The 26,145-nt window shown below is 52.5% G+C and overlaps 10 protein-coding genes across 10 annotated transcripts; 4 read left to right on the top strand and 6 right to left on the bottom strand.

Moving 5' to 3' along the window:
• Positions 1-388: 388 nt before the first annotated feature.
• Positions 389-1,998, bottom strand: B0T23DRAFT_386556 (uncharacterized protein). The gene is made up of 4 exons (XM_062837627.1): positions 1,683-1,998; positions 1,421-1,616; positions 1,297-1,343; positions 389-1,213 (listed from the first exon to the last, which is right to left on the bottom strand). Exons 1-4 carry the CDS (start codon positions 1,693-1,695, stop codon positions 576-578), a joined length of 894 nt encoding a protein of 297 aa, XP_062689866.1. The 5' UTR covers positions 1,696-1,998; the 3' UTR covers positions 389-575.
• Positions 1,999-2,255: 257 nt separating this feature from the next.
• Positions 2,256-3,999, bottom strand: B0T23DRAFT_213489 (uncharacterized protein). Its single transcript, XM_062833596.1, has one exon. It carries the CDS (start codon positions 3,732-3,734, stop codon positions 2,655-2,657), a length of 1,080 nt encoding a protein of 359 aa, XP_062689867.1. The 5' UTR covers positions 3,735-3,999; the 3' UTR covers positions 2,256-2,654.
• Positions 4,000-4,627: 628 nt separating this feature from the next.
• B0T23DRAFT_213504 (Hamartin protein-domain-containing protein) lies at positions 4,628-8,229 on the bottom strand. The gene is made up of 3 exons (XM_062833597.1): positions 8,072-8,229; positions 7,437-7,974; positions 4,628-7,382 (listed from the first exon to the last, which is right to left on the bottom strand). Exons 1-3 carry the CDS (start codon positions 8,083-8,085, stop codon positions 4,860-4,862), a joined length of 3,075 nt encoding a protein of 1,024 aa, XP_062689868.1. The 5' UTR covers positions 8,086-8,229; the 3' UTR covers positions 4,628-4,859.
• Positions 8,230-9,873: 1,644 nt separating this feature from the next.
• On the top strand, positions 9,874-10,883 carry B0T23DRAFT_398430 (class I glutamine amidotransferase-like protein; the record flags this gene model as incomplete). Its single annotated transcript, XM_062838359.1, has 3 exons — positions 9,874-10,009; positions 10,091-10,595; positions 10,652-10,883. 3 exons carry the CDS (start codon positions 9,874-9,876, stop codon positions 10,881-10,883), a joined length of 873 nt encoding a protein of 290 aa, XP_062689869.1.
• Positions 10,884-11,219: 336 nt separating this feature from the next.
• On the top strand, positions 11,220-12,450 carry B0T23DRAFT_213568 (uncharacterized protein). Its single transcript, XM_062833598.1, has 2 exons — positions 11,220-11,501; positions 11,693-12,450. The coding sequence occupies exons 1-2, from the start codon at positions 11,425-11,427 to the stop codon at positions 12,300-12,302; spliced, it is 687 nt and encodes a 228-aa protein (XP_062689870.1). The 5' UTR covers positions 11,220-11,424; the 3' UTR covers positions 12,303-12,450.
• Positions 12,451-12,670: 220 nt separating this feature from the next.
• On the bottom strand, positions 12,671-13,776 carry B0T23DRAFT_406983 (uncharacterized protein; the record flags this gene model as incomplete). Its single annotated transcript, XM_062839150.1, has 2 exons — positions 12,671-12,802; positions 12,940-13,776. The coding sequence occupies 2 exons, from the start codon at positions 13,774-13,776 to the stop codon at positions 12,671-12,673; spliced, it is 969 nt and encodes a 322-aa protein (XP_062689871.1).
• Positions 13,777-14,267: 491 nt separating this feature from the next.
• Positions 14,268-16,244, top strand: B0T23DRAFT_213570 (mitochondrial carrier protein LEU5). Its single transcript, XM_062833599.1, has 2 exons — positions 14,268-15,003; positions 15,096-16,244. The coding sequence occupies exons 1-2, from the start codon at positions 14,758-14,760 to the stop codon at positions 16,020-16,022; spliced, it is 1,173 nt and encodes a 390-aa protein (XP_062689872.1). The 5' UTR covers positions 14,268-14,757; the 3' UTR covers positions 16,023-16,244.
• A 1,540-nt stretch (positions 16,245-17,784) lies between these two features.
• Positions 17,785-19,560, bottom strand: B0T23DRAFT_398434 (inorganic phosphate transporter PHO84; the record flags this gene model as incomplete). The annotated part of the gene is made up of 2 exons (XM_062838360.1): positions 17,785-19,023; positions 19,087-19,560. 2 exons carry the CDS (start codon positions 19,558-19,560, stop codon positions 17,785-17,787), a joined length of 1,713 nt encoding a protein of 570 aa, XP_062689873.1.
• A 2,733-nt stretch (positions 19,561-22,293) lies between these two features.
• B0T23DRAFT_431389 (uncharacterized protein) lies at positions 22,294-23,578 on the bottom strand (the record flags this gene model as incomplete). The annotated part of the gene is made up of 4 exons (XM_062840320.1): positions 22,294-23,076; positions 23,150-23,263; positions 23,334-23,483; positions 23,558-23,578. The coding sequence occupies 4 exons, from the start codon at positions 23,576-23,578 to the stop codon at positions 22,294-22,296; spliced, it is 1,068 nt and encodes a 355-aa protein (XP_062689874.1).
• A 319-nt stretch (positions 23,579-23,897) lies between these two features.
• Positions 23,898-26,037, top strand: B0T23DRAFT_213631 (Bystin-domain-containing protein). The gene is made up of 6 exons (XM_062833600.1): positions 23,898-24,718; positions 24,780-24,908; positions 24,973-25,145; positions 25,214-25,432; positions 25,487-25,627; positions 25,703-26,037. The coding sequence occupies exons 1-6, from the start codon at positions 24,099-24,101 to the stop codon at positions 25,861-25,863; spliced, it is 1,443 nt and encodes a 480-aa protein (XP_062689875.1). The 5' UTR covers positions 23,898-24,098; the 3' UTR covers positions 25,864-26,037.
• The last annotated feature ends 108 nt before the right edge of the window (positions 26,038-26,145 follow it).

The raw sequence follows: 26,145 nt of genomic DNA on the forward strand, positions 1-26,145 counted from the left end.
GAATCATTGCATGCACAAAAGCGCCCCCAGCTGCGCAGCGATACCCCGGGGAGTTTTACGTCTACAAGGCGACATTATACGAACAGAACGGACATGGTGACAGCGGATAGAAGATTTGGCCGAACGTGTTCCTTGGCTGGAGCTCACGAAAGCAGGAATTTAATCGGTACAGGAATTGGATTAAATTGACCGTCCCGACGAGATGGTCGATCGGTACGGGAGAAGGGGCGGGAAAGAGACAGAACACAATTGTATAAGGCATCTACAGGGTTAGAAGAACAGTGTACCATGACTCGAGATGATGGTAAGCTCAAATCTCTACCCTTAGTATCGCCTTGCGTTGATACCAGTGTATTAAAGGAATGCAGTCAACTTGAGTATACATATTAGTCCATGACTATCTCTCTTGAGTATTACCGATACAGCTGGTGTCTCATCATCCCAGTTTGTGATGTAACATCCAATTTCTTCCATTTGGCTTGGATCTTCTCAATCTTATCTCTTGCACCCCTTCCACTTATAGAATTTCTCGAGGGGTTCCCCGATATGGCTACAGACTCAACATCCTCGGAAACTCACGTCCACTTTGGCTTTCCGCCTCCCTCCCTCCTAATCCCAATAGCCCTGATCAATGGTTCAAATAGTACCACGCCTACCACGCACAAGATCGAGTTCCATACCTGAATGGCATACCACATCCACGCTCCCGGACTCGAGAACACAAATTTGAGCCAGTCATTCACCTGGTAAAAGTCTTCCTGCTTGGTGATTAGGTACCGCTTGCTGTTGTTACCTCCATTGAAACCGTCGACTAGTCTCTCTGCTTCCCCGCTTGCTCGAGCAGAAGCCACGGGGGCGTTCTCAACAGCAACAGGGTTGCTTGGGTTGGGTGGGTGAGCCATGGGGATTCCCTCCTCCGTCTTCTCTGGTGTGGCGTCGCCGGCGGCTACCGAGGCGTAGCTGGGTCCTTCTAGGGAGCCTGAGTGGTCTGAGTCGTTGTCGGTAACATGTTGTATTGCCAAGACGTTGTTGTTCTCGCTGAGAAGACGGCGATGCGGGTTTCTGGACTTGTTGTGATTATTCTTGAACTCGTCTTCGCGGACGAGGTGAAGGACTGTGACGAGGCGGACGGGGGATTTGTGAAAGGGGAGGAACCATATGGAAAAGGTTTGGGCGACGTTGACGTAGAGAAGGGAAGATTTTTGGTCAAAGACTGGATAGTTGCAGAGTTCATTAGTTGTTCGAGCTTTTATCTAGGGCAGCGGTTTGCATGCTGATGTGGAGAGATGCACTTACCGGCTGATTCGACTTCGATATCAATCTTGGGACTCAGAATCTTGTACCTGGAAGTACACTTTTAGTCTGCCTGTTCCTGGTTGTACATATTGGCGCATGGTATAAGGCCAAGGACACAGCATACCACTTATAGATGTACTGAATAATCTCTCGGGAATTCAGAAGGCCGTGTCGGGGAATGTAGATATTGTCAAAATGGGGGACGCGGCAGAAGGGGTGGACGAACGACGCCGACGGCGTAAAGTAACGACTAAGGGTATCTTCTTGTTCTTGAGGGCTTCCCTGGCAAAGGGTGCCAATGACTCGGCGGATGTCCTTCACTGTTGTTTTGGTTAATCATCATCGAGTCCCGTACTGCTTCTTCCGCAGCCCAAATTGGTGCTTACCTGGATGCTCCATGTCGTGTGGTAGTACTTGCAATTGTTGCACTGGAGTTGTCGTATACGAAGACGAGTCTTTGGATTGATTATAGAACAGAGTAGCGGCATGAGCGATAATGTAAGTATATCCTGCAGAATATAGGGAGGTGATTCCGAATGAACTGATAAGCAAATTTCACATGAAAGGTGGTTCAACTCGCTGGTGATGTCATTGAAAACATGGTGGGGAATTGGGCTTATTGGTTAGGTCGTCGGAAGGCGCCAATCCAGCACATTGCGGGGATCTCGGTGGGTAATCTGCCGCCCTGTTAGGCACGACAGGAACGGGACAGGGGCGTCGGCATTTGCCTGTGTCAAGGGAAGTCGAGCCGTTAAATAGGGCAGCTGCATTGCAGCGCATGTGAATCATGTAAGTGCCCTTCCCATCGTTACCTAGGTAGGTAGGTTTACTCAGTGCCCGACAGTAGCACCACATTGTGCGAGACCAGGGAATGAACAGAAACATGCAATGTTCCACCTATTTACCTACCAATGTCGATAGGGCTACATACTAGGTATGTATCAAAATTTCGAGAGCAGGTGAAAGATAGGTAGGTGAGGCGCTCAAGACCCGCAATATCGATTCAAATGTCCCACTCCACTCGAATGCTACAACTCCCCGCACCCATGATGTACATACTGCACATGTGGCACATGACGGAGAATACAGGAAATATTCAAGATTGAAATCCTAAGGACTCGAAGTATTGGCAATCTCCCAAGATCGTGTTCAGCCAAGAGTCTGGAGTGCACAATATCCAATATTTCTTATACGGGTCTCAGTGCGTGCCTTTATCCAATCTCTCGAAACAAGCCGGATCCGTTGCAGACCTTCATGACTTGAAAGTTCATTATTTCCAAGCCTAGACCATCCAACAGAATACATGACAATGCATCGCTCACTTCGTCGTATCGTGTCACACAAAGCCTCGTTCCTCATCACTCCCCATGTCGACCAATACTCCTCGACCTCCTTATCTCCCTCAACGGCTCATCCCCGCCCGCAAACTCACCTGGCCGAATGTCGCGATATCCTGAGCTCCTCCTCCGTCTCGGCGGCCCGGGAGGCGATGACACACTGCTCACATCCTCCTCAACCACAATCCTCTCTCTCTCATGAGGATGCGAAGGCTCCGAGGATTCCACCACAATCGGCCCTCTTTCCGGCGGTGACCGTGATCTCGCCGTCCTCGATTGCCTCCTCGTGCCCCTCCTCCTCTCCTCGACTACAATCCGCTCCGCAACCGCTTGTCCATGGCCATGTCCCTGTCCCATCGGCCGCGATTGGTGCCGTTCCTCCAGGATAATACCGTCGCCATGTCCATGTCTGTGAGCATCGCCAGACCTACCCCGGCGATCCGTACGGCTTGTTTTGGTCCTGCGGATCTCCACCGTTTCTCCCCCGTCACCAGCCGAGGACGTAGACCGTGATCGGCGCCTGCTGCTCCTCCGATGTTTGTACATGCCACCGCGGACACCACCGCCAGCTTCGTTGTGTTGTGAAGAGCGATAGTGGTGCCGACTCCGCCGCGTCACTACCGACGCGGTTCCTCCGGATTCGCTGATCGCTGCTGAGTAACCGCCTAGGTTGATGCATGTGTAGATGAGGAAGAGGATCAGGATGAAGCCGGCGACGGCGCCGAGGGTGATGCCCACCACGGCTCCTGGAGACGGACTCGAGTAGAGTGCACCGTAGTAAGCTGGGATTGTGGAGGTTTCGGCGTATTGTCGCGGGAGTGCACGAGTGGATGGTGAGTTTTCGGAGAGGTGGGATCCTTCGATTGCAAGTGTTGTTGATGGATCTCCTGCGGCTGCGAAGGCTGCTATCCTGGCTACCTGGCCGTGTGCCAACGGAGGGATTTCCTCCCACTTCTCTTCAAGATGCAAAGTTGATTTCAGGGCTGGATCGCGCTTATATATTGGCGTTGAAAGCTCGAGAAACTCTTTGACAACGGAGTCGAAATCGCCTTTTTGCGCTATTGCATCGCGTTGGTTCGAAGGTCGTTTCATTGGCGCCATCTGGATGGTTTACCCGGCTGACGAAGAGGTCAGGTAGTAGGTCGGGCTCTCAAGGGTGCGCACTCAGTGGTGATTGTTCGTCTCGTTCTAATCCTTCGGTCTCGTCCGTTATTAAGTCCAATGCGTCGATCCAGCTCTCGCGTCCGTGGCGGGCAGACAAGCCGAGACGCGCAACTGCCACTGGCTTTCAGTCTCGAAACCAGCTCTCAAGCGTACGGTTGCGACACGAGCAAGGGTAGCAGATATTTCAACGACCGAAAGCGAGGACCACTCAAGTGCGATGGAAAGAATCCCCCGGGATTATCGACAGATCAGATAAGATATGTTCGAGGGGAAATTTTTTAGTTTGCCTTGTGACGGAGGCGATGATCCAGTTGCTGTTACACCCAGACACTGCTTGATGCCACACAAACTGAATGGCTCGGTTGGTCGCAGATATACCTCTTTGGCCTAACGGCTCCCTTCAAGCTGCTGAAGCTTTCAGCCCAGCGTTTTCGGCCGCGCACAGCAACTTTGCGACGGGAGATCGGTTATGCAGACAACAGACGGAATGACGATGCAAGCTGGACTGCTGGACGACGACTAAAGCAGGATTGTTCAACATCTAGGCATGACACAGCCTGATATTCCCGCGTACAGACTTGACGATGTCTTTGAGGCCTTTGTTGGTTACAGCCGAGGACAAGGGAGAAAGAAAGAACGCGAGGATTTCGCAAGATGGAAGAGTACCTTCGCAGCACCGTTGTCGTGATGTGGCAGAGTGGAGAGCTTCCTGTCTGCTGTGGGAGGCTGGGGATGCGCCATCGGACCAGGGTTATCGTCGAACGATTCGGCAGGGGTAAGCCGAAGCGCCAAGAATCGCATGACTGTATAGTAACAGTGAACAGCCTTTGGACACTCGGACGAAATGACTCGGGAATTTCAAATAGAGTGTTAACACAAGGAAGAAAAGACCATGCAAATCTTAAAGACTTCAATCAATTCAAGCCAAGGGTATACTGTAGTAGTTGGGCCATAGCAGGCAAACAACAGTATTGTTTCAAGGTTATGTTGTTACTGTGTGCCAACTTTCCCAATTATATTCCAAACTCCAGCATTGCTGTCGTGACATTCACACAAAGCCCCTCATCCCTTTGAAGGCAGGAAGACTCGACTTTTTCTTCTCATGCTTATCTTCTTTCTTGTCCTTGCGCTCCTTCTTGAGAGCGTTCGCAAGTACCCCTGCTCCACCTCACAGTTAGCGGCTTTACTTAACCTAAACGTGGACAGAGATAGTGCCTTACCCTTTCCATGGTGCCTTTCGACAACTGGACTGGTTCTTTGAGACGAGCGACTAGACGTATCACCGCTCATTCCAGCTCCAGGAGGAGTTCCTGGACGGCGTATCGAAGTTGGTGAAGAAACAGAGCTTTGTCTTGTTGCTGGTATCAACGAGGGGGTAGCACTTCGGAAGATACCTTCGACACTATCTGTGTCAGAGAATCCTCGATTTACCATTCGAGATATAATCGGACTGCCTGATCTAGGCGTCATTGCTTCCGACCCGTCATATAATAGAGCCGATTGACTCTCGTTGGCAAGGATTTTGCTGGACAGCTCTTCATTCGTAGACCTGAGATCCAGAAGAGACCCCTCCAACTCGGTACATTTTCGCTTCATTACATCGCATTCTCTCTGTAGCTCCATCTGCTTCGCTCTGCTTGTAGCGAGAGCGGATTCGAATACGGCCACCACATTGTCGACGTTCCTGCTTTGACTCTCCTTGACAACCTTGGCCAACTGATCACTGAGGTCTGCAATCCGCGATTCGTAGTGCTTCCTCACTCTCTCGATTTGCAGCTCGTGTGCGGTAACTTGCTGTGACAACTGCTCTGCCCGAGCTTCGGCTAAGGTAGCGCTCTCTATCGCTTGTTGCATTTTCAATTCCTTGCCGTGGTATGCACGCTCTGATTCGGTGAGACGCGCTACTTCACCCTTTAGCCTGTCGATCTCTTCTGCGCTAATGTCAATTGCCTCGTTGCTCTGCTTGTACTGCAGCATTGTTTTCTCGGCCAAGTCAGCAGCGCTACGCAGTCGCTCGCACTCTCTCTGGCACTCTTCAAGCTGGTGTGTCAAGGCGAGCTTTTCCGCTGCCCACTTCTTCTGTTCCTCGCGCAACGCCCGTAACTTGGTCGAGAGATCACTCTCCCATTTCTTAGCAATGCTTCTGCGGTGGTCAAACTCCTTCTTCACTTGTGCTTCGCCTCGTTTGGCTTCGTCAAGCCTTTGTCTCAGACTTCGGTTTGCCATGACAAGATTCTGCGTCTCAGCTTCGGTGGCAGCTTCTCTGACTTGTTTACGACGCAGTTCCCCCATATGTATCATGTGTTGCTGCTTGATATATCGCTCAAACTGCAAATCATTGAGAAGTAACAGATTCTGGTGGTAGAGAAGCGAGACATAATTGTTTGCTTCACCAGCGGGTAGTGGTTGGTTGAGAGAATCAGACGATGTCTCAACCTGCCCTTGGCTTTTATCCCCTACAACCTCCTGGGTTCCGAGGGGTAGCGAGGGTACACTGGCATTTGCTAGTGACTGACGAAGCCCAGATATGCTGGCCTTATACGTGACAAGCCTATCATGGAGTTGCGTGTGTGGAGCCGACTGCAGTTGATGAGGTGAGAGGACAGGACTCTCAGCAACTTCCTGGCCACCAAGGGAAACCTGATCGGACAAATGATTTGTGCTATCAGCTTGCTGACTTGCAGCGTCGATGATCGGACCATGCAAAGAAGGTTCTCTAGATGGTTCAACTTGTGAGCGCACTATGCTGGGCGTGGACTCAACCCCCGATGAAACACCTCCACGGTCCAACGACCCATTGAGGATGGCCTCCATGTCGTCTTCCCCAAGTTCTTCTCCAGCTACTTGATCCAAGCCCACGGGTAGTGGCGTGGTATTGCGAGCATCGGGAGAGTTGTGTTTAGACTCTAAGGAAAGAGCCATACACTCAGCAAGAACTTCATCTGCCTCACTGTTAAGCCATCGGCTCATATCCGTCTTCTCCGAGTCAATTGTCAGGTTGTAGAAGTTCGGATGCAAAAGGTGTTGTTTTCTGAATCTCTCGGACCTGTCCCGGATTTCCATGGCCTGCACATCGATATCGTCGTCGTTGTTCGCATGACGCAAGTATCGCTGTGGCTTGCGGATGTAGTCGAGAAAATTAATGGGATATAAGCCGTACAGGACAGTAAAATACCCTGATAGGTAGGGGATCGAGCTTCCGTCATGATCTGGATCAAGAAGCACTCTCTCCCAGGTAACTTCACTGGATCCGCCTTCCGGGCCGATTTCGGTGTGCTCTTGCGCAAAATAGCTATCCCTATCCCAGAATAGAAGTCTAGCGTAAATGTTGAACAGTTTGGATAAGAACGGTACGAGCGAGCTGGGTATGTAAGGCAGGAGCATGATTAACGCCACCAGAGCCATGGTGACAGTGGCTGTCGACTCGTCTTTTTGTAAAGAGTTGAGAATGTTGTTGAATAGTGGTGTTTGTAGAACAACATGAAGGTGTGGAGGTTGGCTCTGAACGAAATCGCATAGCAAGCTCAATGCAAAGTTACGATATTCTCTCTTGACGAAATACCGATCCAAGCAAGTCATGAAACCCTATTGAGCGATTAGTCAAGAGCAGCATAAGCGAGGAAAAGGGCTAATGCCAACCTTGGGATCCTTCTTTCCGAAGGCCATTAAAGCCTTCTTCACCATGCGGTCCTTGAAGTCCGCCATCGGAACACAGTTTATCTGGCTTGCACGGGCGTCCATCCATCTGCTCAGCAGACGTTCAGTGAAGGGAGCAAGGCTAGCCTCAGACGAGTTTGACGATCCATCGAACTGGTCAATCATGAGCAGGTCCAATGTGTTCGAGGCAACTTCACGAGCCAAGCCCTTTTCTTGTCCGACGTATTCCAAGACGGGGTCAAGAAGTCTATCCCACCACTCGAAGATCCTGGCAGGCGTCTTCATGGCGGGACGGAGTTCCCGTAGAATCGCAAGAAAGGCGGCATATTTTTCGGGCTGGTTCTCGACGTTCTTGGTGTAGATGGCGAGAAGCTCCTCGTTCAACCGGTCTGCAGCTCCATCTTCGGCGTGCTCGTGCCGATCCAGATAATTGCTAATCAAAGTGGTGAGCTCATCGGGGAGAGGTAGGTTTGGTGTCTGGATGAAGCTAGTGAGAGCCTTGGTGAGATCCTTAGCAGACCTAGTTCACGATTATGGCTTGTCAGACTCTGCATCAATCATAGGGACCTGTAAGTCGATGCTGGACAAGCGATCACTGGATGCTCGGGCAGACTTACCCAGATGAGGCCATCGCGATCGGCGGAGTAGCGAGCACATGCACTCAAAGGTATGGTCCTGTCGCGTTTCGATGTTGGGAGCTTCCCGAGTCACCGTTGGTCATTGGTGCGCCCAGGGCTCTCGGAAAGCCGTAATACGGACCCGCTCGCTCTTGAAGCGGCAATCCAAGGATGAAGGTTCCTGTGAGATCAGGCGATTGAAAAGGGAATGACAGGAACGGAAAGCTGTTGAGTATGCGTGTTGGAACTCGGAGCACGATATGAGGGTCTCAGTGGTGTACCCAACCGAGGCTGGCGAATTGGATGCCACAATCCCCGCCCAATCTTCCGGCAATCACTCCCGCAAGGCTGCCAGACTGTCCCGCACAATCTGAGGCTGCTCGAGGCGGCTCCAGAAGTGGCGCTCTGCAACGGCCCCTCCTTTTCGCTTATCAGAACTGCACGCTCTGGACAGCCCAGATGTCAGACCGACAGGTCTAGTGGTACCTAGCTTGAGATACCTATCTTGAGGTACCTAGGTTGTATCTCCCACGGAGGAGCTGTATCAGGCACCTCTACGATGTGGTAATGTTTTGCGTAACCGCGGCGGTAACCAGTTAGTCAGTGAAGCTCCAGCTCCCGACCCCTGAGATGCAACAGCGCGACACGGCAATTGGTCTCAATGCCTCGATCAGAGTGACGGGAGGTTCAAAAAAAGGGACGGGAATGGCGTGTTCTTGATCCAACTGCCTAGGCGGTCTAGGTGGTCAATTGTACCGTGATTTGAATTGAGCCAGAGGGGCTTTGGTCGTCGTTCCTGTCTTGCCCTGTCGTCCCAGGGGTCACAATGGGATGTTTGGTCGCACAACGAGTGGAATCCATCCGTTGAATCGTGCCACTGCCTGCCCTGGGGGCCCTCTCGACTGCAGGTGACTCCCGAACACGTCCACTCCAATTTTCAACAGCTGTCCGGCATGCGGCACCTGCCCAAAGAACAGACCACACATCAGGTCGTCCAGCTCCACTACGACTGCGGGGCAGCTGCGATGGAAAAAGGACCCGCCTGTCAGCAGGTGACCCCCGGTCGCTTCCGGGCTTGGTGCCCGTGCACCAAGCTCTTTTGGCTCGACGCTACCCCGCATTTTCAACGCACGTCAGGTCCCACCAAGTGGGGTTCTCGAACAACCTAAGCTCCAGGACCTGGAGGTGCAGCGGGGGCGGGTGGTACGACTGCCGCTACGGCACGCGCCATTCCTTTCTGAGGTGTAAGTGAGGTTTCATCCAATTCACCATCGAGGTTCTCTGCCGCAAAGCTTGCCGGCCGCGGATGCAACCGACTGCTTGCGGACCGGAGGTGCACCTCATTGACTGGTACTCTGCTCTTCCCCGGAGAGGGAGCGGACGATCTGGGCTTTCATTTCCAGGTTGGTAAGTCTGAGCCCTTGCTCGATCCCCTCCTCACGTGAGGTGATCATCTGGCACGATGCCCTCTTTCTTGTGAGTGTAGTCATGGCTCCTATCCCCCTCCTCAGCGGGCTCTGTCCATTGAGGTACGTCTCGCCTCATTTAAGAAGGAGCTTCCCGTGCACCCCGCGGCCACCCATTTTGTCCTGTTCAGTCCATCTCACAAAGGTGATATCATATACGTCTCTACAAATTCATATCAACACGCGATCTTTGAGAGAGCATTCCATCCTCCAAGACATTTCACGATCCGCGAATTCTATCTTTGTCGGTAGTTCACGGCCTGCCACATCGTCAGACCATTGCAATCCATTCTTCTCTCTCACTTCTGACTTGAACACCACAACAAGGTCGTCAAGATGGCACACAAATCGTCTGCAGTGGCTGATGAGCCCATTGACGTTCTCTTCGCCCTGCATCCCAAGTTTAACCTCATGGACTTTGCTGGCCCTCTCGAGGTCCTTACTACCGCCCTGCACGAGGCCAATGATCCTTGTAAGTCAGCCATACGTCATACCCTCGACCCTTTACGTATCTGTCGAGGACCAAATGGCTGATGTTAAGTTTATGATACAGCCTCCAGAGCCTTCGAAGTCACCGTCGCCGCCGGCGAGTCCACCGTTCTCTCAGACCAGGGAGTCGCCATCCAGTCCCAGATCACCTGGAAGGAGGCCCACGAGCGCCTATCAGAATTCGACGTCCTCGTTGTCGTCGGCGGCAACGTTAATGATGCCATCTTGAAGGCCAAGGCCGAGCCCATGCCCCTCATTACTGCCTACTCTGAGATTCAGAAGGCCGATCCCACTCGCGAGCGTACCCTGCTTTCTATCTGCACCGGATCCATCTTCTTGGCCGAACTTGGTATCCTGTCTGGTCTTTCTGCGACCACCCACCCTGACTATATGACCCAGTTCGAGAATCTCTGCAGCCATTCGGCAGTCCGTGATCTTACCGAGCGTACCGATGTCATTGAAGATGCCCGATACGTGGTGAACAACTTGCGCTTTGACATTGGAGACGAGGATGAGAATCCCTACGTGCGACGCAAATCTGACGCTGGCCGCCGTCCTTCCAATGCCCGGTGAGTGCTGATACCTTCGTTCATCTAGCAAGAAACCCTACTGAAACCGCTTACAGAAAGGGATCTATGTCCTTCAAGGGTGCGACACGTCGCGAATCTATTGCCCGCCGCGCAGCGATGCGCCTAGGTGGACTGCGTGTTATTACGAGTGGGGGAGTGACCGCTGGCCTGGATGCAGCTCTGTATCTGGTCAGCGTTATGGTTTCTGAGGAATCTGCTAATGAAGTTGCCCGTGTCATGCAATGGACTTGGACCAAGGGCGTTGTTGTTGATGGTCTTGATGTTTAAAGCGAGGCGCCGGTGGTTACACAAGATGGTCTCGGTTATGGAAGGGAAATCGCTTCACATGGAACTGTATTTCATCGAAGGATTAAAAGGCATACGATGACAGCAATGATTGAAATGAAATAAAAACTGGTAATCAATCTCTTCTGACGATGCATCCTGCAAATTCCTCCCGTCGTTCTTCCGTCGTCGCGGTTGAAGATGGAGCAGGGAGTATGGCGCAAGGGTCTTTCACCCAAAACTAAAGTTTACACTAAGGTAGTCTCTAGGCCCACTGAGCCCACTTTCACCGGTGCGGGAGCTTGAGAGCTCCACTAGGTACGCGGAGGATGTTCTCCACCAGGTCCTCCTCACGAGGCCGCCAGCTGGCCGCCGGTCCGGGGGGAATGCGGAAAATATTGTCGAAACGGGGAATCGCCAATCTTTCAATCGGCCGGCTGCTCCAGATTCTCAGGTGCTGTGTTGTACGGATCCCCGGCGCGATCTCACTCATTGACAAGGCGCGTTCCCTCCCGTCCTTCGTATACCCACCAGATCCGGCACAATGGCCTCCGTAGCGAAAACGGGTGCTGAGGCACTGAGGAATGCCCCCTTTAGGGTGGGCAAGAAGCAGATCTTCCTGTAAGAAAGATATTACCAAATCTGCGATGCGATTACGCTCGTTATACCTGCACAGTCCGCCTCTCCCTCTCTGCAAAAAACTCCCGTTCTGTTCCCCTAGAGTTCGTGATATCGCAGACATGACACCCCATCCATCCGTCTCGTTTATCAGACTTCGGAGCCAGCCCTAACAAAGTGATGTTAACCAACAGGCCAAACCACGTCATCACGTTCGTCCGCCCGCTGCCCAAGCAGCCGCCTAACCTCGCGACCTTCATCGTCCCCCTCGAGTTCAACAAGCTCGACCTGCGCGACTACCTCTACCATGTCTACAACGTCGAGGTGACGGGTGTCCGCTCCTTCGTCAACCAGCGCATGCACGAGCAGAGACACGGCGATGTCGGCAACTGGCGCCGCCCCAAGTCGCAAAAGATGATGATCGCCGAGCTGGCCAAGCCGTTCGTCTGGCCCAAGCCGCCCGCTGAGGATGCCCGCGAAGCATTCGACTACGCCATGTGGAAGAAGCAGAAGACGGCGCAGGAGCAAGATACTAAATTCCAGGGCATCAGGGCCCAGGGTGAGGTCGTGCCGCCGTCGCAGTTTGAGGTGACCAAGGACCGCAAGGCCATCAAGGCACGGCAGAGCAAGTTCCTCTCGGGTGAGGAGACATGGGCGCCCGGAAAGGTCAACGCATTTCTGAATTCGAAGATTGTGCCGGAGGAGGAGGGATGGTCCGAAGTAGAAGAGAACCTGCCTTTGGATGAGTCGGCGGAGGCTGCCGCGGAGGAGAGCAGCAGCAAAGGTTCGGAGACTAGGCAATGAGTATGAGGGCCAGCCTTCTTGACTGTGCTGCACCTACTGAGTTGGGTTCTGGGCTGAGTAGGGAATGGGTGGGACGAAGGGAAGTGACAGAGCGAGGAAACTTTAATCGTTCACACAAAAAGAAACGATGATCTTGGAGCGGATAGAACTGGCTTGGCGGGAATCTGATTGTATGATATATGACGCACCTGTTAGACGGGACATTTGCGATTTTACCGTGTAACATGTAGGATACGATACAGAAGTAGACCGGGAGCAGCACTAGAAGGCGTTCCGGTTGTCTATACTGCTTGCCTCACCGTTCTTTTGATGGAACGGGCAGCCCTTCTTCTTCTTCTTCTTTTTCCGCAACAAGTTCTACCCAACGACTACGGTGCTGAAATAGCAGACACTGGTCGCCCCAGCTCCACCACCCTGCCGTCAGGTTCCGGGCAAAAACCTCCAAAGCTTGATAATCGGGCGGCAGAAGGTCGGCGAACAAACCTCGTAAATTGGGTTTCCTGGAATGGAGGTCCGGCACTGTTACGATGACCTTGGTCTCTATAGGACTTCGCTTCTTGACACCCGGACCGGTTCCACGTTTCCTCGCGAGCAGAAGTCGCTCCCACGGTTTCCTCCAGGCGCAATCAAGACTCACAATGGGCTCTCCGCCGGTGGTCACCTTCAGCCATATCCACTCGCCGATCAATTCGACTTGCCACTCATCGAAGATACCCTTTGGGCATGTAAGAAGCTCGGCGGCTCGCGCCAAGTTCGTAACCCATACAGCTACGAGACCGTCCTCGGATAAGTGCGATGCGACAGGAACCTGGGAAAGAAGGTCCCTTATAGAGTCCGCATCACGCGCCGGTCGGTAGATGCCCCTTTTCCTCTTTGCGGATCGGTTAGGCCAGGGCGGATCCATGAGGATCAGATCAAATTTCTTGGGCGCCGTCGCGAGAAACTGAGATCTCCGAGACTCCACCGTGCCAAGCAGGTAATGAGATGCCTTTGGAATGGTGTAATGGGAGAGGTCTGGCGGCGCCTCACCAGAGGCATCGTCAAAGGTTTTGGCATTGTCTGAGACGTCATAAACCTCTCCGTCAGGACCCCGCTTCCCGTTCCGGTTGACTGCCGTCGTTAGGCGATTTATCCTTGGCAGACAATGACGCGGTAAACACCATTCTCCGTGATAAGAATGCTGAATGTCTTCCAAGGCCGACTCGGCAGCGGAACGGGCCATCAGTTTCGCTATGTGATCGGAAGCAGATGGAGCAGCGCTGGCCGGGGATGATTGCGATTTCGACTTGGGCTCCGGAGTCGGAAACGGGGAGGACGGAGGTTCTACCGAAATCAGGGTCCGTAGCTTCAGCGGAGTAAGCGCGCCATCATCAAGCTCTCTTGGGAGAAGCTGAGCTTCCTCGATTGAACGAGGCAGATCCAGGAGGAACACTGTTCGATTATCGTTGTGATATAGTACAGATGAGTGAACCATAATCACTGAACTGATCCAGCCTGGGTGGAATGGAGATCTGATCAAACCGGTTGTGCCCGGGCTGGGGGTGAAGGGACCCCAGTTTGTCACTGCACCCCGCAAAAACAGAAGCAGAGACGGGAGCCGGAGGGCGGAGGGATGATTCAGGTCTAAATCCAGGGCAAGGAACAGTGGGATTCCCGACTGGTAGTTAGTGGTGCATCCGCCGCAAGGTTCCGTCCAGTCACGATCATGTTGGTTGTGGGGCCGCGTTCATACGGGTAAAAGGGTCCGAATCTGGCAAAGAAGACGAGCGTAAGTAACAATCGATAACAATTCAGAAGCCGAGGAAATGGGCGGTCATCAGGCGACGCGCGACAGTACTCGTTTCGTCGGGGTCGCGTGACCAACACGACTGGTGGTTTCTGCAGATTACTCAGCGCCGCCATTCCTAGGTATACAGGCTCGACAGGTTTTCTTCGGCAATCCTCGGCTGGCAGGGACCGGCTGGCCGGGGAATTTGGGAATTTGGAGGTCGAGTGAGTGCATCTCACCCGAAGCGGTGTTGGAGAGAAAATGGGGGAACTTGAATGTGCCCTCCAAGGATTGTCTTTCCCCGGCTCCGCTACAAAGTGTGTGATGTAATAATCCCAGTACCTGTATCGATCCTCCAAAATACCTTCAGTTCCTGTAACGGACAATCAACAACAATTCCCTAGACTCACTCCTGGAACCAGCGCTCCCTTCCCATTCAATTCCGCATCCATTGCCCTCCTATTCTTCCATCTCGGTGCCGCAACTGACTCTAGGGTTGTGCTTCTGGCTTTTGATCGCAAAGCAAAACCGGCAACTTCTACCGTCGCATCGGCGAGCCCGCATCCATTCACCTAAAGACTTCTCCGCCGGCAATGCGCTTGTAGAAAGGCGTATTCTCTCTTGCTCCTAGATCGCGATCCTTCGCATACGATATTCTGGGCCCTTTCGAGGCCCGCGTCAGAGGGAATGCCCCCGGCGCTCATCAGCCATGCCTCCATGCCGGGGAGCGCATCAAACGAATCACGAGAGGTAACAGCTGATGCGTTCCGGCTAGGGGCCAAGGTGCAAAAGGAGAAAGGTGAAGCGGCGATATGCCCAACAGACGATGAAGCGTCGGTACCGCGGTCCAAGAAGCATTCGAGTTCGCAGAAGAAACGGAGTTTGGATTACCTATGGAGATCGGGAGTAGCAGGGGGCTTGGCCGGATGCGCGGTAAGTATTTCCAATTCTATCGGCACTACACTGGTCGCATCTCGTGCACGCTTTGACTGCGATGGTCGCGACTGACTCTTTTTGTTTGGCAGGCCAAAACCGTTGTCGCACCGCTTGATCGGGTAAAGATCCTATTCCAGGCTCACAATCCACACTTCGTCAAGTACGCGGGCTCGTGGTGGGGCTTTGGGGAGGCCATAAAAGAAATATATCGACAGGATGGGGTTATGGGTCTATTTAGGGGCCATTCAGCAACCCTTCTAAGGATCTTTCCGTACGCCGGTATCAAGTTTCTGGCCTACGAGCAAATAAGGGCACTCGTCATCACTCGGAAGGACCACGAAACCCCCCTACGGCGGCTTGTGAGCGGCTCGCTCGCCGGCGTCACATCCGTCTTCTTCACCTACCCCCTCGAACTCATACGAGTACGGCTAGCGTTCGAGACAAAACGGGAAGGCCGGTCATCCCTCCGATCCATCATCAGGCAGATATACAGCGAAAATGCCCTCACGGTTCCCAAAAACGCGCCGACTTCAGCACACGCGCCCGCTCTGATTCCGCGGACCGGGCTCGCCAACTTCTACCGCGGCTTTTCTCCCACCCTCTTCGGCATGCTTCCCTACGCCGGTATGTCCTTCCTCACACACGACACGGTTGGCGACATCTTCCGGCACCCGAAGCTTGCACAATGGACAACACTACCGCAACCAGAAAACGCGCCGGCCGGTAAGGCTGCGCCCCTGCGCTCATGGGCGGAGCTTTCGGCCGGTGGTATCGCGGGATTGGTCTCGCAGACGGTGTCGTACCCCTTGGAGGTCATCAGGCGGCGGATGCAGGTCGGCGGCGCGGTCGGCGATGGTCATAGGTTGACCATTGGCGAGACGGCCAAGCTGATCATGCGGGAACGGGGGGTCCGCGGCTTCTTTGTCGGCTTGACTATTGGGTATGCGAAGGTAGTTCCCATGGTGGCTACGAGCTTTTACACCTATGAAAGGTTAAAGACATTTTTTGGCATCTAGAAAGCTCTCTCACTTTTCTCCTCTGCTTACTAGGTAGAGGGTCTCGAAACGGGCGGTCAAGGCTCGGATTGTTTACTTACTACAAGGATCATCTGTACTTCGGGTATACGCGCGAGACACATATTTATGGTGTTGGTTGGCTTTGTTCTTGATAGGTACATATATACACATTTAGAGATATTCTTGGCTTAGAGTCGAAAGAGTGTCATTTTCTCGCTTGGGCCACTTCAGTATCATTCTCGCAGCTAAGTCTTACGCCGGTTGTAGCCATAAGGTAGTCTTGGTCTTTCAAGTATCTGTAAACATAGGAAGAGCACGCAAGACGGATGTGGCTCCACAGAAAACATTATGACAAAATGTGTGTTGAATCCAACTACTAAGATCTGTGAGCCTTATCGTACAGAATTAATAGCCGCGAACATGTGAAGAGCTATCCAGCGACGCAAACAATAGGACATTAGACAATTACGTGTTTCCGGACTTGCACTGTTCGTTTCAAGGTCACAGAAGATGTTGAACCAAGCAGACACATGAGGAAAGCGACTAGAGAATGCAAGAGCGCCAATGAAATGTAGAGGAAATCGATACCCTCTAATGTTAGTTGTGACAATTTGGAGGCGACATACACAGTCTCAGAGAGGGAAAGTATCTGACCAGACAGGTCGCATGAATAACCTGGAACTTCACTGAATGGGCAGAGACGAGCTAAAGCAATCAGAAAGATGAAAGGGTAGTACCTAAGAAAGCAGTGACAGAGGAGTTATAAGAGGATGACTGAAGGCAGGTTCGAAGTAAGAGGACAGTTACGAACGGAAGTGGCGCGGTTTACCTTTGCCGACTATCTCTAAGAGCGTCTTGCCACGGTTGTCTGATGAGTGTACCTTCCAAACACAAATTGAAGTACCGTGTAGCTAGATGCGAGGTAGCTATCAGGCTTTCAGGAGTTACTGATTTATCTTGATCGAAGAGAATTGAGAGCTAATTAGAGAACTGCAGAGACCAAAACCTACAACGGTATGCTCAATTTGTTCTTGGTTCTTTTCCCTTTCTTTTCTTTTCTTTTTCTTTTCTTTTCTTCTTCTTTTCTTTTCTTTTTTTTTTTTTTCTCCCCTGATTTCATTTTCCTGTGTCGTGACATTCGCTTAAGCTCGGTTCGAGAGCTGGCAAAGGTACTTAACACCTTCCAATAAGCACAGAATGATGCCGAGATGCTCGACTTGTCGTAAGAGCGCATGTCACCGGATAGGGTGTACAATGCAGAGGTAAGTAACCATTGTGTCAATGATGTATTGAGGTTCTTCTCGCAAGATAGAACTCCAGTCCAGTGTCTATATTGGATGGACAAAGCGTAAGACGATGTTACTTACAGTTACGGTACACATCTCCGATGTATTGCGACCAAAGTCGAGGCACGTGAGCCCTCGAGACACTCTCGTCTTGTTCGTCCCATCTTCAATAGATCACATTATCAACCACATACAGCGAAGCGCAAGTTCATGAGATATTCTGAGTTGTCATAATCTCTTCTTCATTGGACATTTCCGGGTATTATCGATTCCTCCTGCACCAGATTCTACCGCTCCTCCCCTTTTGTTTTTGCCCCCCCTTCCCCCCACCCCCACCAGACAGACAACCATTCTTCCCTCTAGGTTCTATCGCTCCTGCCCTTTTCTGCTCCCCAACAAGCCATTATATCATAAATCAATAAAAAGAATGGAAAACACGTGCCATTACCAACAACCCTTGATGAGCCAACCCCTCCTCAAGCGTTCACAACAGCACTACTCGTGGGTGCCTCCGTCTTATTCTCAGTGACGGTCGTATCCCTCTGCGCCTCCTCCTCACCACTCATATCGAACTCGCCCGACAACTCCTCCAGCGTCTTCCGCTTCGTCTCGGGAATCAAGAAAGTGGTACCAACACCGAGCAACATGAAGAGAGCATAAATCTCCAACACGTGGTTCATCCACGGGTTCGGGTTTCCTCCCTTGACAGCGCCCCTGGTGCGCAAGGGGGCAATGGCGCCCTGACCGATGATAGAGCCGATCTTGCCCATGGCGGCGCTCAATCCGTGCGAGGTAGACCTGTAACGAGTGGGAAACACCTCGCCGGGCACGATAAAGGTGGTAGCGTTGGGACCAAAGTTGAAGAAGAACTGGGCGAGGACAAAGATGGCGAGCAGCGCGTGAGGCGAGAGGTGCTTGTAGGCGAAACCCATGACCACGAAAAGAATGGTGAGGATACCGAAGCCCATGAACTGGATCGGCTTACGACCGACAGTGTCGACGGTGAAGACGGTAACCCAGTATCCGGGGACGGCGCCGGCGAGGACAATGATCAAGTTACCGACAGCGGTGTTGTAGAGGATCTCATACGTGTTCTTGGCACCCGTGGTGGAGTAGCCGATGACGTTGAGGATGGTGGCGTTGTTGAGCGAGACGCCGTAGTAGGCAATGTCGAGGAAGCACCAAGACAGGGCGGTGCCGGCGAGCAGCATGGCGTTCTTGCGCTTGGAGTAGTGGCGGAAGAAGTCACCCCAGCTGGCCTTGGGGATCTCCATCTCCTTTTCGGCCTCCTGCTTGGCGACGATGCGGGTGGCCTCGTCGGGCTGGCCCTTGGGCTTGCCCGTCTTGAAGGCTTCAATGTCGTCACTGGCCTGCTCAACGTCCCTCTTGACGTCGAAGGTGTAGCGAGGAGTCTCGGGGATAGTCAAGCGGTAGTAGAGCGCGATGCAGCCGGGAACAGCACCGACACCAATGACTGTCCTCCACATCTTGTCAACGGCAACGGCACAGTCTCCGGTGCAGGAAGCCAGAGTAGGGGCAGCCTCAAGCGACTTCTTGAACCCGAGTGTAACGAACAACATGACGAATGCGGCAGCAAGCTGGCCAAGACCTTGCATAGCAAAGACGGCACCCATCATGGCACCTCTCCACTTGGTTGTAGCAAATTCGGAGGTGATAATACTGGAAAGAGGATAGTCTCCACCGATACCGACACCCTGTTGTAATAGGTGTTAGTTATATGTTTCTTGTGAGAGGGGTTCGTCTCAATGATTGCTTACCATAAGGACACGCCAGAAGATAATGATACCGATGATGTTGATGGAAGGGGACCCGGAGGCCAAGGCCTGAGCGAGAGTGGCAAAGATGATGAACAACAATTCCAATCCGTACATGCTCTTACGACCGAAGACATCAGCAGCGGCGCCGAAGCCGACCTGCCCAATGACCGTGCCGGCCGATGTTGCGAGCTTGATGGCTGTGTCGGAGGTTGTAGGCATCTTGCCTTCGCCTGGGAAGTAGACAATGCCGAGCATGAGGGTCAAAAGAGAGACGGTGAAGATGTCGTAAGAGTCTGTGAAGAAACCGACACCGGCAACGGCAACGGCCCGAACGTGATACCATCCGAATGGTGCTCTGTCGACTTCGGCGAGGGCGAGTCGTCGCCTCTCGTTGGGATCCTTGATGTGAAGAAAGTCATTGTAAAAGTTGTGGTAGGCGTTGTTGCCTCCGGCAGTCTTCTGAGGGGTACTCATGGCTTGTTGTCGCGATGGCAGTATCGAATACTTGAGCCTTTGTTGGTCCTCAAGACAACGAAGTCGGACTTGGTCGAGAGACTTGGTGGTCCGATGGGAACCAAGGGAGGTAGAAGGGCGGAAGAACTTGGCTCTTATGCTGTCGAGGAAAACAGGAAGGAAGGAAGGAGTTGGCATGCGTGGGAATTTATCTTATAGCGTTGTAGGAGGAATGGGACTACAGTGTCCCCAGGATTAGGTATTCACATCGGATGGCGTGAAAGCTACTGACAATCTCCGAGACATCATCCAGTCCCGCGGGATATCCTCAATAGTTTGTTTGACGCACCCACCTCCCACACCAATGATCAGTCGATACTTTGCCTTTACGAGCTAGCAAACCCATTCTGTTCACTCTCCCCTACAAAGAGCACGATAATGCCCTTGCCATCTTCCTCCCATCCGAGACAGAGAACCTGTCTTTACGGACACGTGGGTAGCGTACCATATCCAGCGAGCTGTTCAACCACCACGCACCCAATTTCGGCCAAGACAAGACAGTGGAGGTAACTAAGGCAAAACTCTGAAAGCTTCGATTACTTGGCATAATGCCCTAAGGTGCAGTTTTGCACTCGGGAAGCGTCTTGGATGCCTGGGCGCCCAGTGCGCGTCTCACAGCGACACTACCCTACGTCGCTGAGCGTGGTCCGTATGCAAAAGAACATCACATACCGAAGACCAGACCCAGCCGTTGGCTGCAAGTGCTCAAGTGCAGAAGTGCTTGGCTGATGCTCGGGTATCCAGTGTGAAGGAGGCATGAAGCTCGTGGGCTCAGCATTACACCTGATTGGCCGGTTGCTCACGGGGTGGGGGTTCCCTCATCTGGAAACTCGACAACAAGCTTCCTCGGCTTCGGGACAAGATCGATATCGACGCCCGGTCTAGAAAACTCTTTCCAGAAGCTTATCCCGATGTCCAGCTCCTCTATCTCCGGGTCCCCTCCTCCGACCGGACCAACCGTCGGCCGTAGGGGAGGAAAAGGGAGAAAAAGGTCGCCGATCTGTCGTTAACAAAAACGTGTTTCTTGTGCCTGGCCTCCTGCAAATCGGAAGTGCCCGAGTGCTGCATAATGGGCGAAGTCTAGTACCTGTTTGGCCCACAGCGCCAGGAACATCATACACGAGAAGGGAGCATGTTGGATGCCTATTGTCCGAGAACGACTCCACAAAGTTGATCTCATCGTTGGTTTTTGGTGTAGTGTACTGCGTACGGTCGAGGCAAGTCTCAGGTCGCAAAGTCTGGACTGGTCTGTTGCCCCGTCCTGCCCCGTCGAGACCCCCGGACGTTGTCTTCGCCTCTAACCTCACTTGGCACCTTGGCACATCCACCTGCATGGGCCACTAGGGGCCACTACAACCCCAGAAAAGAGCCGCTCCCACCTTCAGAAGGGTGTTCCCCACGAATCGCATGGAAAGAGACCACACGTGTGAGCATAACGCGCCGTGGTTCGCCTTTCCACCATTGGTTCGATGGATCCTTTTAAGGTTCCGTAAGCCCCTGTCACAGCAGAATCCACCCACCCACTTGCCCACGCGAGCCACGCACTCGGTTATCCACCAAGACCAACGACCATTGTTGATTTGAGTGAGACGTCGAAACATGTTCTTTCAAGTGCACGGAATCACCCGTGATTTCGCACACAACAGAAGACATGAGCTATATGTTTTTCATCTTGTCTTCATCAAATCCTCGTTTAGGGCCTGTGCTTTTCCATCAGTGGGAATTGGAGCAGTCCTCGCGTCAAGGCATCTCGCTTTGAGCTCCAAGGTTGGCCACCAGCTTGTCTTTATGCATGTTCGAGCAAGCACGGGGGCCGCGTGTGTGACTCTGAAGATAGGGGGACCCTTCAATTTCAGGCTTTCAGCACGTATCGTGTGATATGCATTGGCAAATCCGCAATGCTCGGCCAATCACAGCGCTGACTTCGACCACGGCATGGGCATATCAACTACGGATTTCCTCTCGTTGACAACAGCCCATTCTGGAGGTTGATAGACCTACGAAAACAACTCGCAGTACCGTGAAGTCTGAGTATCAGTCTGGTGTTGTGGTATAAACCGGTATAAACAATCTCGATGAATCTGGTGCTCAACCTGCGTATGCCAAGCTGATCTGACAACCCAAGTGCCCGGTGCGTCCCATGCCTCTGTATGTTGTGCGGCAAACATCATTCAGCGAGCCGTGCCGGTGTCAATAAACTTCCGGGACCATATCGTGAGCACGTATAGTTTTTGTGGAACTTCATTGGCTCTGTCATCCAAAACAAGCTTTCCGGTCCATCGCACAAGCTTTCCCTCCTTGACACACAAGCTTTCTGTTCTCTGCAGAAGCGCTCTTCCAGTGCGTTGTGGGTGGGCTTGGATGACATCATGACACAGATTGGAAAGAAGGGCGTCTTCGTCGACACAAGCACAGGAAGATACCCAAGACTCTCAAGCTTTTGCCAAGGTTGACGGCGCTGGTAAATGCATAACAATACGGTGCAATGGTGACTGTGGGGAGCTCGACCCAAGGGACAAGTAAAGTCTTGGTAAGGCTGTATGTGTGGCGGTGTAACGACTTTAAGCATCATGGAACCCAACGTGCTTCAGGACGGTATGTAAATGACGCATGAGCATACCAATCTCGGGCTGTCGGTTTCGGGCAGGCGTTAATGGAGCGAAACCAGCTCCGTTTGGTTCATTTTCAAGATTTTTAAACCTCAACGATGTCGTCCTCTTCTTCTGCTGTCGCTGCTCCTCCTTCAATCTCTTCGCCCTCAGCTTCGTCTCTCATTAGTACGTTTACTAGCCGCTCGCAAGCATCCTGGACAGCTTCATCATTAACACGTAGGTGGGTTTCCCGAACAATGGGGTAAACGCTGATGCTCCTCATCAAATCGCGGCCAGCTCTTGTTGTGGTCAGGAGAGTAAGAGTTTCTAGGTGTGTCAGAATGTTGCTGCTGTCGGGATCGCGCTGCTTGTCTGGCGGCAATAGTTGAAGATCGGTAAGCATTTCCAATGCCTCATCCTCGGGATAAACTTCGCCGCCCATGATAGGAAGCAAAATGTAGGGTAAGATATTGACGTCATCCTCATCCAAAAACGCCGGGTGCGAAGGAATGTCAAAAGCAGCGTTCTTGATAATGCTCGCCACTCCCTTTCGCCTGATATCGGACTTGTGTTCGGTAAAGACCTTGATCTTGTTGATAGGAATAACGTCGTCATAGTCCTGTCTGTTGACGAAGTAGTGTCGGATCTCTTCATGTTTCGAAAGGTCGGCAAAGACGTAGGAGAGGTAGTCGTAATCGGCGTGCTTGTTGTAAGTCCCGTCGGCGCCCTTGACGAAGAGGTCCATGAGTTGGTTAATGACCCTATCGTCGGACTTGAGCTTCTCTGGAGCGGGCTGTTTCCGGTTTAGAAGACTTTTGAGTCCATCCCACTTGGTCAAGTTTGCCAGCAACATAGCCATAAGATTGGCGTTGACCTCATCGGGCTCCTGTAGGAACGGGATCGAAGCGGTTAGTCCTTGCTGCGCACGCACCGTAGGAGCTCAGAATGGATACACATACGACAAGAAGCCCGAGTAGGATTCCAAGGAAGCGATCATCGGTCGCGACGTATTCCAGCACATCCTTCTCGGCAGTCAAGTTGATCAAGCATGTTAGGGCGTGCTCGGCGATTTTCTGCACATGGTACCGACGTCTTAGCTGAAGCTGCTTGGGCGCGCAAACAAGGCAAGTCTGTTGGGCCTACCGGGTGGTCGCGGATCAAGAACTTGAGATGCTTGATGGGGGTGAGCTCGTCGGTCTTGAAGAGGGCGGGCTGAGACGCTGAGAAGGGCACCAGGTTCTCTGTCGCGAGAAGGCGGATGTTGGCGTTCGGCGAGGCAATGAAGCCCACGAGCTTCAGGCGATTATAGCGATTAGTTGTCTGTCCACTGACATTGACACTGCACTGGTTCTGGCAGAATTACCTACCTCTTCAAGTTCGGTCGGCATGTTATCAATGGTAGCTGGATGTATGGTTGGATTGAACTTGCTATGAGCCCGTAACCGTGGCGAGCGTGGCTATGATGTCGCGACTTCCCTTGCTCTTATTCATGTAGTGGGCCAAAGCTGCAAAAACTGTAAACACAGGAAACAAAATTCCAATTTGCAACCGAAGAGGGGCACAGTGACGAAAATGCGGGGCAATAAAATGTTTATCGCTGCTCCGCCCGGCGCGTCCAAGCTAGACGATAAGCGATAACAGGTACTGTACCGCTTATCATTTTCACCGCCCTGGCATCAGAAAATAAAGTGTGCCCACACAGCAAAGAAGTGACCAACCACAAGCGTAGCGCAAGCCTTTCAGGTGCCCAGACTTCTCCACGGCGGGAACAAATTGTCCAAGGGTCGCCGAAAAAAAATATCCCCAATTGCCGTGCAGCCAAGTCGACATCGCAAAGAGAGGGGACAACCAGGAGAGCTCCGTATCATCAACTCTTCCCCCGATTGCACAACCCTACCGCCATTCAAGATGCCCAAGACAACAGCGGCGACGTCGAAGAGGCGCCACAACCCTCTCGAGGCCGACCTGGTTTCGACCGGCGTCCTTAAGAACAACTCCGGCAAAAAGAGCAAGAACACTCGCGCCGACAACGACGAAGATGAGCAGAAGTATGTCGACGCCAAGGCTTCGCGCAACATTTTGGCTATGAGCCGTAGCCTCATCGAGGAGGAGGAGAACCTCCGGACAACACAAAACGCAGTCTCCGGATCTGCTCCTTCGGCGTTCGAGTTCGATCCATCGAGATTCGACCGCAACGATGACGAAGACGACAAGTTTGAGAACGACGAGGCCTGGGGCGAGGAAGAGGAGGAGGAGGTAGAGGAAATCGAAGTCGACGCCACCGATCTTGAGACATTTAACCAGTTTATCACACCCACAATGAACGAGGACCCGCTCCTAACACACGGATGGGATGGAAAGCCAGAAGGGGCAGAAGAGCAGGGACAGAGCGTGAACCTGGCGGACCTTATTCTTGCCAAGATTGCAGAGAAGGAAGCCGGCGGTCCCCAAGGCGGGTACCGCGACGAGCCTGGCCCAATTGATGAGGATTACGAGATCCCCCCCAAGGTGATGGAAGTGTTTGAGAAGTAGGCTGGCCGCTATTTCTGTTACCCTCTTGGCAGACTACTGACAGACTCCTTCTCGCAGAATTGGCATGATTCTGTCTCGCTACAAATCTGGGCCGCTTCCCAAGCCATTCAAGGTCCTTCCTCAGATCCCCCACTGGGAGGACATCTTGCCCATTACACAACCCGAGTCCTGGACTCCCAATGCCTGGTATGGTTGCTTCTTCCTGTTTTTGGTAGCCCAGGGAAACGCTGCTGACATTTGCGATTGTTAGCTACGCGGCCACTAGGATATTTGCGTCCGCCAAGGAGGCTGTTCTTCAACGGTTTATGGAAATGGTGATCTTGGAACGCGTCCGCGAGGACATTCACGAGACCAAGAAGCTCAATGTCCATCTTTTCAACTCCCTAAAAAAGGCCCTCTACAAGCCTGGTGGTTTCTTCAAAGGTGTGTTATTTACTGCCTACGCTTAGTCAGGTTTGCACAAAAGGGGCAACCCAGCTAACCGTTGGCAGGCTTCTTGTTTCCTTTGGCGGCTTCCGGAACGTGCTCGCTGCGTGAGGCGCAGATCGTAGCCGGTGTTTTGACCCGGGTCACCATTCCGGCCGTTCATTCCGGTATGGCCATTAAGGGCTTGTGCGAAATTTCTTCTGCGCAGGCTTCTCAGCGCCTCGACTGCGTTAGCGCTACAAATTTCCTCCTCAAGACTCTGATTGAGAAACGTCACGCCTTGCGTAAGTCCAATTTCTAGCGTGCCATTGATTGTATTCTCTGACTTTGTAATACAGCCTTCCAAGCGCTCGATGCCCTCGTCTTCCACTTTCTTCGGTATCCCGCTTTCGCCACCGGCGGGCATATGGCACCCAACGCTTTACCAGTCATCTTCCATCAGTGCATGCTCTCATTTGCACAGAGATACAAGACGAACAGTGAGTTTGCTTCTTCCGTCGCTGTTTCACTATGCGTTCCTATTATTTTGAGTACTAACCGCGGTTTTTGTGTAGTTACCGAGGACCAGCGAGAGGCTCTTCTGGATCTTCTCCTAACTCACGGCCATGACAAGATTTCGCCCGAGATCAGGCGAGAACTTCTCGCAGGTCGCGGAGGTGGTGTCCCTGTCGCGCAACCCGGATTTGATGGCGATGACACAATGCTGGACGCTTGAACAAACATCGGTGATCCAGTAATGACTTATAGACGATGAACCCTTGGTATGCAACGAGGACATGTGGCTCATTTTTACCTGGTACGCGCATAGAGATGGGAGTTGTGTTGTCCAGTGACCTTGGTGGCTTGGGGCAGTCCTTAGACATTGACCCCTTTGATAATCCTAGTACTATGTCACGCCTCGACAGTGGCTACTCATCACGCCGCTTGAAGAGGAAGTGGCTATGCCAAGTCAGTCACCATGTACTACCCTTTGTATCTTGGTGGTGCTGACCAACCA

Source organism: Neurospora hispaniola, assembly GCF_033458365.1.
Source record: "Neurospora hispaniola strain FGSC 10403 chromosome Unknown B0T23scaffold_7, whole genome shotgun sequence".
In the NCBI taxonomy this organism is placed as follows: domain Eukaryota; kingdom Fungi; phylum Ascomycota; class Sordariomycetes; order Sordariales; family Sordariaceae; genus Neurospora; species Neurospora hispaniola.